Source organism: Trachurus japonicus, chromosome 7, assembly GCF_045865225.1.
Source record: "Trachurus japonicus isolate A0001 chromosome 7, Traja_1.0".
In the NCBI taxonomy this organism is placed as follows: domain Eukaryota; kingdom Metazoa; phylum Chordata; class Actinopteri; order Carangiformes; family Carangidae; genus Trachurus; species Trachurus japonicus.
Window position 1 is genome coordinate 16975056 of NC_140913.1, and position 12913 is coordinate 16987968.

Genomic DNA, 12913 nt, shown 5'->3' on the forward strand with positions numbered 1-12913 from the left:
AAACATCTCTATTTGGATTGCTTTGCATGGTAATTGTTCAGCAGGGACCACTGCTCGCGATGTTTCCCTCCGTGACACACGTGGTGCTGAGAGAAGGAATAAAAACATGGGAAAGGAGGATAGGAGAGAGATGGAGGGGCAAAGAGAAAGGCATGAGGGTGGAAAAGAGACAAATTGAGAAATAAAGAATGCATACATGAGAGAGGCATAGAAGAGAGACTAAAATGATGAAGACCATGCTGTGTAGTAAACAGAGACAGAGAATGAATAAATGACAAAGACCGAAGAGGATCGACTCCGGATGAGATAAAAATGAGGTTGAGAGAGAATGAAAAAGACGCAGAGTGAGGATATGAGGAAGAGGAGTTAGAAAGTAAAGACAGTGACAGAGAGAGACACAGAGAGAGAGAGAGAGAGAGAGAGAGAGAGAGAGAGAGAGAGGGGGAGACTCATTCCCAGAACTAGGTCATGCCTTGCAATCATCGACAAAGCTGAGCGTTTCAAAAATAATGAAGCCACAAGGTGGAAGTAATGCTAACTAGCATATCCAGGGAAAACATGTAATATTTACACAGTGCTAATGGTGCAATACAATGCTTGAATCTTTTCATCTTTGCAGTGTTCCAGGGAGACAGTTGATGGCAGCATTGGAGGCAAAATTACAGACTCCATTGAAGATAGTTTTTGATTGATGGACACTTCGTATAAGCTCCTCATAAAGCCTTCAAGGCAACATCTGTTTGTGGAGGGGGTTGGGGGGAGATAAACTGCTTGTTTGCCTGTGTAATGTCATAACTGTCCAGTCATTAGAGAGAAGAATGATCTGGTGATGATGAATTAAAAAAAACTTCTTCTTGAAAGCAAAGGAACCGATTATGTAGGAAACAGTATGACTTATGTGATGTAAACTAATGACACGCACAAACATTGAATCAGACCGTGGAAGATCAACTGTACACTGAAGTTTGTCAGGGCTTTAAAGTAAACAAGTACATTTCCTCAAGTACTTATACTTCAAGTAAAGTTTAATTTTACTTCACAGTATTTAAAAGCAAGTACTCAAAAAGGGGTCACTTATTGCAGGTTTAGGTTTTACATGGAAGTATATGATCATAGATTATGATGCACTACTTAAGATTAAAATACTGGTGAATAGAAAAAAAAAAAAAGATAAATAATACATGCTATGAAAAAGGGAAAATCCTTTACTGCAGGTACAGCCTTTACAATACACACAAACTGTAGTATCACACATGATTTGAGAAGCTGGCAATTAAAAAAGGCAACAATTTTACTTTTACTCCATCAACATTCAAGTAGACCATTGCAATGTCTTTTAAAGTAAAAAAGAAAAAGAAAGAAACCACAAAAAAAACTTTTCTAACTTTTCAATGTATAAAAGGGGAACCTATAAGCAGAATGTATAATACTTGTGACTTTAAAAGCCTTTGCCAGTACACCAAGTCTCTAAAAATAATTCTCTCACCAAGCGGAATTAATAAGCCCAGAACAGTACACAGCCATTCTGTGAAGAAAGGGGTGTGGTGGTGGTGGTGGTGGTGGTGGGGTGCTCATGCAATATGTATGCCTGTTTGAGCACCCTTCTTCCTCATCTTCCCCCTCTTCTCTTTATTTCTCTCTTTACATCTCTCTCTCTCTCTCTCCCTCTCTCCCTTGCCCTCTGTTCAATTAAGCTGTAGGAGCAACCTAACAAACCTGAACCTGAGACAATGTGCCACTGAATCCTGATGCTGCTCAACTTGTCACTGCTGGTTCAAAGACAGACGAGAGGATGAGACAGACAGACAGACAGAAAGAAAGTGAGGGAAAAAAGATCCATCTACAGTAGATAGATTTCCAGAGTTGTATGAGAGGAGGAGAGAGAAAGAGGGAGAGAAGAGAGTCTATAGTAAAAATTCTGGTGTTGCACCACGCCCCAAGCAAACAATGAACATGGGCAAACAATGAACATGAAACACACACACACAGACACACACGCACGCACACAAAGCCCATAAAAAGCGCAGCCTGTGGCCATGGCGACACATGCTCTGTTGTCGTTAGATAAGGGAAACAGGGCCTCTTCCTGGGTGTGAGAGTTTGATCCTGCACACACACAAACTGCACACACCACACACAGCTGCAGCAGCACTGGGGTCACATCCACAAACACCCAGCATCTTATGTATCCTCACCTTTATCGACTGCATGGTTCATTTTCATATGCAAAACCCGGGCCATGTTTACTTGGACACACTGTGCTCCGGTCAGCGGACCTTATAGACGATCAGATACTGACAAGATACACGGAGCAGCTTCCTGTATCTCTCAGTGGGATTTTGATGGAATTCAGTTGGGAATCAGCTGGCCTCTTGCCATCCTAGAAAGTATTTTCTACTTAGGATTTAGATACATGAATCTGTTTGGTGCCATGTTTCCTCTAAGGTTTGTTTCAAAAGTGTTAACAGACAGTTTGCATTACCTCTGCAGCTGCTGATTTTAAAGAAACTATTTTGTTTGAAATATTCTGTTATATCGTCAGAGACGTTGCGATCCATCACCTCACATCTAATGAGCATCAGCTCTGTTTGTTGTGATTTGCTCTGAAGCATTCCACGGAGAAACAATAGAAACACACAAACACACAGCGCCCTTCCTATGAGCAGCAGCTTGAAAAGAAAAAAAAAAAACTATTTCACAAAAGGCATAATATAGGTTCCAACCGCTTCCGGCTCCACCTATACCTTGTGACGTGTAAATATGAACAAGGCAGGCTGACGCTCTCATTCATCCACTTTCTGTTGCACAGGAGAAACCACAAAACAGAACCAACAGTCAACAGCAGAGGTGGTGAGAGATGGGAGGAGAGATTTAGGAGAAAGACTGTGTTTGTGTGTGCGTGTGTGTAGAGGCCAGGTGGGGTTGTGCTAAATAAGGCTTTGTTTCCACTGTGAATACAGGTTCACTGCAAGTTCGTAAATTCACAGCGAGTGAATTGGTGACACGCGTCAGGTCACACGTTTTTACAGCAACCACTGCTTTGTAGTTTCGAGCATGTCTTACATTAGTTCTAATATTTATGTTCCAGTCTGATTTAGCTTTTGATGTATCTTTCATTTACATCATTTCAAAAAAACATGTCTTACAATGGAATAATTTCTGCAGTCAAAGCAAACACAGACCACCAAAACTTATCATAAGCTTATCATAACTTCATATTGTGGTTGCAAAAGGCAGAAACAAACAATGGCCCCAAAAATTAGAACTCAAACACAGAAATCACAGTAAACAGCAGACAGTTGACTCATGTTTACCAAATCTGCCAAGTCTATGATTGTTTCATACCAAATGACATTGTGGCAGATGAAAGAATATCCATCATCCAATAGTTGGATATTATGATAAAGCATAAAAGACTGGGATATGGGGGAATACTCAGCTATGGTCTGGCAGTCCTCAACTTCAAACTGCATTACACACTGTTGACAGGCTGCAGCAACATAGTGGAGCATTTAGCCGCTAAAGAGCCACATATTTCCCTCTGGAGTTGGTAAAGACAAAAACAGACCTAACAGAAGTATAAATATTAGGTTTAATAGTTTGGATCATTTGATGTGGAGTTGTGTGAGGTAGTCAGGCTTAGCCAGTGTGTTACCTACTGTAGATTCTGATCAGTGTGCTGGCTGTTAGAGTGTTAGTGGAGACAACAGGGAACAAGGCACACTAGCAAAGCTATAGGCTATGTTACTGTCAATGGGACCAGCAGAAAAAATAAGTGTTTTAGACTCTTGTAAAAGAAACACACTGAAACAATCCAGTGTCTGTTTAAATGGTCACCTCATGTCAAATATCTTCAGTGGTTCATCTTCACGTCAAAACAGCATTTTCCTTTGGCACTATGTTTTTCTATCCACTAAACTACTTAAGTGCACATATACTACGTAGAGTGCACTTTTTTGCTGCTGCCTCTACTAACTGGCAGTGCACTGATTCAAATCTACTGCAGGTAAAACACTGTCTATGCATGACTACATCTCACAACCCCATGAAAGATAACCTGAACTATCCCTTTGACATTCATTATGTGGACAGAAACATGACTCACAAATGAATTTCATTGATGCGGATATGTTGGTATAGGTAATAATTGAGGTTTTAGCTTGTTTATACTGTACAAAATCAAAAAAATGTTTAGTTCAGCAGTCCAACGTACTTTTGTATAGACTATGAATACAGTTTTAGGTAAGCTAGATAAAATATGACTGCAGTGTCAAACCATGCAGGTAGGTCTACATGTAGTTGTAGTTTGATTGTCATCACAAAAATCTGTCTGCTCGGGCAGTTAAGTAGAGCAGTTTGAAAAACAGGTCAAAACCACAGTGTGCCACGTGTGCCATATGTACAAAGGTATAACAGGAAAAAAATGTGTCAGACCAAAGTGCCACCCACATGGCCTTCCTCATCCTGCCATGCTGGCCTTCAATGGCCACCTGCTAACCAGCGCAGGGAAATACGTTTTTCACATCAGGCCCAGTAACATCACATGCAATTAAGAGGTAGCACCAGTAGTTGTGTTGGCGCTATTCTTAATAAAGGTGCTACGAAGAGGAGAAGAGTTATCCCACGTGTCTACCTGACACAGTGTCGTAGGTGACGATATGTATGTGCGCCTCTGTGTGTGTACAAATGTGTGTCTGCGTGCACAGCACGTGTGTCCATATAGCGTGTGCATGTCTCTACGTCTATGTCAATGAGGTTTCTCTGGCAGCAGGAGAGGATGCAGAGTACAAGCCACTTTTAACTGACTGGGGTGAACAGCAATGAGAGAAGATAAAGGGCAGAGTGAATGTCACATTACCCCAGCCCTTTGCCTCTGCTCACCGCAGAATCAGATAACTGCAGCAGGAAAAAAAGTCTGGTTTCCTCTAGCATATAATTGGTTATCTTATTGCAATCTACTGCTCTCTTGCCTCTGCACAGAATAAAGTATGAAAGAGCAAAGGGAGAGGAAGAAAAATAGGCTAAAGTTTGACTGTTCTGGCAGTGACTAAAATAAATCATTATGAGCACACATCAATACACATAAAGATATTTCCATGGCTTTGTCAGGAGAAACACAAAAGGTTCCGGCTGTACGTTTATTATGGGGGTCCTTTATAAACCAACAAGAGATGGACAGCATAGAGTATAGAGTTAAAGAAGATGGGGAGGAAGTGATGCAATTGTTGAACAACTGATGCTGATAATCAGGTTGTGGTGTGTTCACTCTCTAACAGTATGTAATTATATCACAAGTTAAACATGCACAAATATTAACACAAACACACAGGCAATATCTCACCATCCAAAAGATTATCAATGCAGTTTTAACAAAAGATATAAAATTCACAGGAAGCAAAATTGCAACATCTTATTCTGATAACAGGCTGCCCAAAGAAGGGCTTGTGTTTCATATTTAGAGCTTTATGTGTTTCCTCTTTGTAAAATAAGGAACTTTTTTCAGTCAATGAATCAAATATTATACCTTAATAATAATAATTTATAGTTAAACCTAAATATGTCTATGGTGCGTTAAGAGTCAGACATGGATTCCCACGTAGTGTGACCCAACTATAGGGCGTATTTCACACCTTTGCATATTTTCACACATTTATTACTGTATATATAACACTCCTGAAATCATCTGTAATTTCAAGTAAGTATGTCTGTTTCTGACTGGAAATAGATGTAACATTTGTTCACCTATATGTGAAATATGTTGTGCATGCGTGTTTTCTTGCAAGGAGAGATTAAGTCTCTCTATGACAAGTAATTTCATCACAATTTAAATTATCCTCAGTTTAGAGCCTCTACACAACCCTGGGCCCAGGTCAGTACCTTGTGGTACACCTTTTCAATTAAATTATCTAGAACAAACAGAGGTTCAATAGAGGAGGTTTAAGAAATAGGGGGCTTGGCTACTGTATCTCACCACAGCAGTGGGCAGTCTTTTCCTAGCTGGATTGATGCCTGGAGGGGGGGCAGTGTGGAGCCTAACCGCTCGTTCACCCACACTGTACCGGGCCTGTGGTTAGAGAGAGAGACAGCGGGGAGAGAAAGAGAAGAGACAGAGAAGACAAAAGTGGGGAAGGAAACGAGATGGCGGGGCTTTAGTTTGCGAGGTACAAGCAGGGCATTTGTAAAGGAACATGTCAAGGGCCCCCCTCCCTAGTGAACCTTTCCCTCCTTCTCCCTTCCTCTTATTGCTCTCCTCTTCCCCCTTATGCCCAGCACACACGTGCAGGGGGTGGAGTAATGACATGAGACTTACACAGTGACTCTACGCAGCACCCTGCATGGGGAAGAATGGAGGTTAATGAGCTGACATTGCCTCCACCCTGAACACGCCTCCTCCCCATGCCCACCTCCCTTCTCTCTTCTCTCACACACTGACAAGCATATACACAAACCCCCCACAAGAAGGTGGGGCTGAACACTGGCAAAGAGCCAAGGATCTGGAGACTAAAGGAGTATCATGGAGCAACGAGTGGGTTTGCTTTTTCTCCATGTACAATGCAGCTCTGGGTTATGAACAACTGTCAGAGTAATCTAATAGGACATGCATTATAAACATGACTAGCAAACATCAGCTAATGTGATCAAAGGTGCATTATGTGGTTAATGTCAATGACTACAGGACTACAGGACTACAGGACTACAGTCCAGTGAGGCTGCAAAGCTCATTCAACAAAGAAAATCTGACTTTTCGGATAGTTTGAAAACGTGCCTGACAAGGCACCATGTTATTACCTTGGCTCAGGGATTTTAGGATGCTACACATGAATTAGGGTTGTGGGACATGACAATAAATCATGATTACAGGAAAACATTTACTGCTCTATATTGCTCATTTAATTTTGTTGCAAATCATACTTTTTACTGCAACATCTTTTTGTCAACTGGATGACCCTTTACATTGTCCCACTTGGCATGGATGCAGGAAGGAAATTTGCATTGACGACACCACAAACAAAGACCAATGTGAGTGAAAGCGACACAGGACGGGACTATTCCAAACAGGAGAGGGACTCCAAGCAAGTAGCTATATCTAAAAAGAAAGAATACCTTTTCTGAATGGATGTGGTTTGGGTAGGACATCCCTAATTAGAAAACTGTACTTTGTAAGGTATGCGATAAACCAGTCCCCACAACACACCCAGCCTCCAATAATGTCTTCTACCACCAACGGAAGTATAATTTACTTGATGAGACGAAACAGGCATTTTCAGGTCATGGCTGAATGATTTTTTTGTCAACAATTAAAACATCAGTGGAACTATTAACATGCTGCTGGCCCGAGTTGACACATTTGAGAATCTCCAAAATATTTGGATTAATCTTCTGGGGACCACAAATATGTGTATCCATTTAATATTTTACACAGGGACAACTTGTTTGCACAAGTGGCAGATGGACTGACAAAGAGAACCAGCTAACACTAAGCTACTAGCATGACTAAAAACAGTTTAACCACGCGTGTCAGCAGTTGACCAAACACTACACAAGTATACACAACTGGGGACAAACAACTATTGTCTCCATACCACAGACCACACAGAAGATGCTGTTTTAGTCTATATAGCTGTGAATAACCAACTAGACCTTCAAATGTTCCCCCATTTCTTGGTTCTCACGTGGTGATGTGTGGGTGTACAAGATGTTAAATAAAACCTCAATGGCCTTTAAGTTGCATCACCGGAAAACCGACATGTAAAGGTGACAGTTTTTAACATATAAGGGCTCATCTGAGCTGAAGTATGAACAGACATATATGGAAGAAACGGGTTTAGAGTAAGTTCATATAACCAAGTTACCTTTGCATGAGCCTATTTGAAATTAAATAATCAGATCCAGAGGACTCACTAACAACAGGTATATTCATTAGTTCCAAGGCTGCTCTATATGCACTCACTAAGCACTTTAATGGGCACACTATGCAAGTACTTGAGGCCTCTCTTTGCTTTCAAAACAGCCTCTATTCTTGGCACAAATTTCACGAGATGTTAGAAACTTTCCTCAGAGATTCTGCTCCATGTTGACATGATTGCATCATCATTTCTGCAGATTTGTCGGCTACACATTTAGGCTGCGAAACTCCTGTTCTGCCACATCCCAGAGGTGTTCTACTGGATTCAGATTTGGTGACTGGGGAGGCCAGTGAAGTCGCTGAAGTCATTGTCATGCTCATGAAACCAGTTTGAGACAACTCTGTGACATGATGCATTACCATCCTGGAAGAAGCTTGATAGGCTGTGGCATACAAAGCACGATTTATTGGTTTTAGGTGACAAGTGTGCCAAGAAAACTTTCTTCTCACTATTAAACCACCAGAGGCCTGGACTGATGGCACAATGCAGGTTGGGTCCACGGTCCTATTATCTGCTTGTTGTGCCTCACTGGCCTTAAGATGGTGTAATAATGTGTAATTTGATGTGTTTCTACTCACTGCAGTCACAAAGAGTTAGAATAGCATCTTAGCATCTGAGTTAGCATAGCCTTTTTTTTTTTTAGTTCCAACACACTTTTCACAGAGTTGCTTCTCATTGATTGTTTCTTTCTTTTTGTTTGTTTTTCATCCCGTTCTATGTAAACTCTAGAGACTGTTGTAGGATAAGGTGCTCTAAAATCTGCAGTTTCAGAAATACTTAAACCAGTTTGTGTAGTACCAACAATCATCCTGCTGTAATAGCTGATGGGCCCTAATTACCCCTATTAAAATAAGTAAATAATGTAAGAAGCATGAGGGTAAAATCACATTCTTCATAAAATAAAAGAACATTAACTAAAAGCAGAAACGGAATTGATAATGATGCAGAAAAACACTTTCACACAGCTTGAAAACAATGGAAGATGGATGGTTAGTCATTAGGGCCCATTGTGAATCTTTTGGGTGAGTAATTTGTTAGCAGCCTTGTACATTTTTAATATTCTTAAACTGAAGAGCCCTAAGAACACAAACTCCATAAAATAATAACAGCCATTTCACCTTAGCACTATCTGAGCCTCTCAATTATTTACCACTAATGAATTGCCTCAAGCAATATTCCTCTTAAGTACAATATCAACCATCCCAGAGAGGCTGAATCAGCTCGCTCAAATACTTAAATACATTTACTCAATTATGCTCAATGTGCCTAATATGAAGCAGACAAGGATCTGCAAGCTTTCTTCTTCCCTCTGTTTCCACATGCTGAGATTCAGCCTTGATAGTTCAGGAAAATCCCTCATATTCACAACAAAATGATTAATTGATAAAAATGTTTTCATTGAAAAAGCAATGGCTTTTTCCTCTGTTGCTGCATCTGTGGTGTGGGAGGATACAATAAAAGGATGTTAGCCAGTTGCCAGGCATCCACCAGACTTTGCACTTTGCAGCCCAACATGCCCCCTGAAATATCTTGCTGGTGCCACATAGCTGATGAGTCTCCAGGGGGTCTGAGGGCGCATTAGAGCAGAGTGGGGGGCATAAAGCCACCACAGGTAACCAACAGGTAGAAAGAGGATGTGAATAAGCACAGTATGGTATTACAGTCAAGTTACTCAATATCACTGAGGCATAACTGAGCAAGTGATGAAGATTACTATCCTCTATATACTTTATACATCTAACAGAGTGAGTGCAGTCGCTGTAGTAACTGTAGGATAACCTTCAGTGTCTAAACTCATCACCTAAGTGAATGTAAATAGATTCTACCATCTGTTACCTTCATCTATAGGGGACAACTTCATACTAGGGGAGAGGTGTGTATCTGTGTGGTTGTGTGCTTTAGTTTACTAAGTGTGCCTTTGACACATCATGCACTCATAGCTTAAAAAGACTATTTTTTCACTTTTCTTTAATATTAACCTCCTCATTTATATAAATATAAAAAAGAGAAAGAAAATGGAAGAAAGAAAGAATTTATCAGGTGGTCACCATAGAATTTCACATATTAACTGCATCATATGTGGGTTACACATATGTGTGTTTTTGTGAAAATATAGCAAACTCACTTTTTTAAGAGTTGGTGGAATTATGTTTTTGTAATGTAAACATGTTATGTATGTTATTCTAAAGCTATATTAACAATCGGTAAACAGTCAGCCCAATGCTTAAACGTAATGCACTTTATAGTCCAGAAAATACTAATCTTTGAGCTTTATTCTAAGAGTGAACACTGTTATCGCCATTCAATCACAAAAAAAATTCACATGAATGATCCTTCGTCTGCTTAACAGAGCAGTTAAGGCCTGACTAGCTTTAGTCAATTCCATGCTCTGGATGTAATCATCAGTCTTTGGCTGTAACTAGACCAGAGAGAAATTAAAGTGCAAAGGATCCCATTCCTAGACAGCTGGTAGTTGTAAGTTCCTATCAGGGAATAAAAAAGCAGGGAGGGAGGGAAAGAGTTTGAAAGAAAACATATACTATTTTCATTTCAACTGCTTTAGGGATTAAGGCTCGGGGCTCTAGAAAAAACTGCATTAAAATAATCCACCATTTGCATGTTTTATCTCACAAAGGAAGCTCACATAGACACACATACACACCAACCCCCACTCTCCCTCCCTTCTTCTTCTCCTTCCCCTCCCCCATTCTGGGTGAGCACACACCCACACACACAGGCACACGCTCATACGCATGTCACACATATACACACTGTCATCATTAAACACACACACACGCACACACACACACACACACACACACACACACACACACACACACACACACACATCGAGATCAGCCTGCTGCCATCTGCTCCACGCGCTCTGTACAATCCTCGCAGAATACATTATTCACTACAATACATCACATCACATTCCCTCAATGTCATAGCCTTGTGCTGGAGAGGAGTGAGAGAGAGAGAATGGAGGATCGCGCAGAGCAAAACATCTATTGTATTCTGAAGAGACAGACGGAGAGAAAGAGAGAGAGAGAGAGGAGAGAGCTGGTGTGTTACATGGTACAGTGGTAGGGGAAATTAAAGACAGTTTGATTTGGCTTTTAGGTGAAACCGGGTTGTCAGCAAAACGTGTTCCAGTTACAGCTACCAGGCTAGATTAGAAGCCCAGACAAGGAGTTAATGAAAGTAAAGGATAACAGTGACTGAGTGAGAGAGTAACAGTATAACAGACAGAGACAAAGAGAGAGAGACATTGAGGGAGAGAGAGCTAGCAGAATTGGCAGGAAGATATAACTTTTGGTTAGAGAGCAGAGTGTTCCTCTGAGAAGGACCTCTCTTTCTTTTCTTTATCTTTTCAGAACTGTCATCATTGTTAACAAGTGATAAAGGATCAGGCTGGCACTATTTGACTGCAAACAAATCTCATGACGACACAACCACTCATTCATTCTTACAGGAAAATGTGTAGTTTTATTGTTTAAGTGCTCAACATCTTGGGTATGAAAGGGCTTAGTCACTGTCACTTACCCCAACTGAGAATTATTACCCAACAGATCTGTGGTCATTTAGCCCGCTTTAGCTCAACTATTCAATCTTACTCCTCTCCTCAGCCTCATTTTCGGCTTCAGCAGGCAGCAAAAAAAAAAAAAAAGACAAAAAATAAAACTGCCAGAAGCCAAAGTTAGCAGGTAGCTGGTGAACAATGTTGAGTGCTTAGCATCTAAATAGATGAGTATTTTTCTCAGAGGTTAGTGGAGAGCATAAAAGAGGGAAAAAATCCCAAAGTGAATGAAAATTTGACTTTCAGCACTAAGACGATGTGGATTAACAGTTTAAACAGTTTTTGGACAGCAGCGGAGCTCGATGGCACAGAGGAATAAGCTTTAACAGGCTTTTGTTGACAGTAGGGTAAATATAAAACAACTCATCCAGCCAGTTACCAGCGTTATACAGTTACTATCCCAACATCGTTTGGATCGCATCTCTATGCATTATTTACTTCCCTTCCTAGCACACGTCACTGAACTGAGTTTTAACAAGAAAAACGCATAAAAATAGAAAAGATTGCTACTTGGTTTGTTTATATGTTTAACTCTGCCCCTGTTATTTGTTGTGTGCAAAGCATGAGCGGGTGTGTGTGTGTGTGTGTGTGTGTGTGTGTGTGTGTGTGTGTGTGTGTCACACCATTGTGTGGTCACAGAGCAGAGGGAGTGAACAGCTGGCAGGCCCACACTTGACTACGTATTGACCTGCTTTGCATTCACCTGTTATTCAGCCGAACCTAATGTTTCCACTCGGCTCTGCAGCAGCTGAGCTGCAATTAACCTCGCTGTGAGTGCAAGGCAAGCAAGTCTTAAGTAATTTGTCAAAGTAGTTTGTCGAACTTTGTTAAATGTCACTCTACCAAATCAATAGATTTTAACTTTAATTTTCACTCTTTGAGAATTTGCATGAAGACAGACTTGTAAGTAACCCTTCTCACATTTACAGTAGCTGTAAATACAGTCCACATTCACAAAGCATAATATACTTTTTTCATACACTTTCAGAGCAGGTAATCTGACTGCAGATAATTAGCCTCTGAAAATGGCATTTGCCTGTCTAAACACACATTTGAATGGCAGAAAGTACTGCTGTGTCATATGCTTCCCCCTCTCTCTGTTCCACTCCTCCTCTTTTGCCTCCTCTGGTTCTTTTCTCACCCTCCGTTCCCCTCCTCCCTCCTCTTTTCCCAGATGCTCTCTCGGCTCTTGTCTGTGTTTGGGCTGCGACTGTGAGGGGTCACCGCCTGCCTTGTTCTCACACGTGGAACACTGGGCGTGTTTGTGTGTGTGTGTGTGTGTGTGTGTGTGTGAAAGAGAGAGAGAGACAGCACACACTCATCAAGAGATGATTATATGAATGAGTTTGTGCGCACGTGTAATAATGTCAAAAAAAGAACTGTGTAAGTGTGTGAATTTTTCCCAATGTCTGTGCAGTTGAGCCTG

The 12913-nt window shown here is 40.9% G+C and overlaps 1 protein-coding gene across 2 annotated transcripts in view; it reads right to left on the bottom strand.

Moving 5' to 3' along the window:
- LOC146984486 (TOX high mobility group box family member 2-like) overlaps window positions 1-12913 on the bottom strand; it is a 75913-nt gene that overhangs the window by 41219 nt on the left and 21781 nt on the right. Inside the window, exon 2 of one of the 2 annotated variants that reach the window (XM_085781615.1) lies at window positions 5972-6064. The exons of the other annotated variant lie outside the window; for it this stretch is intronic. Coding sequence (XP_085637741.1) covers window positions 5972-6064 — 93 coding nt within the window. The remainder of the gene's footprint in view (window positions 1-5971; window positions 6065-12913) is intronic. 2 annotated transcript variants of the gene reach the window in all.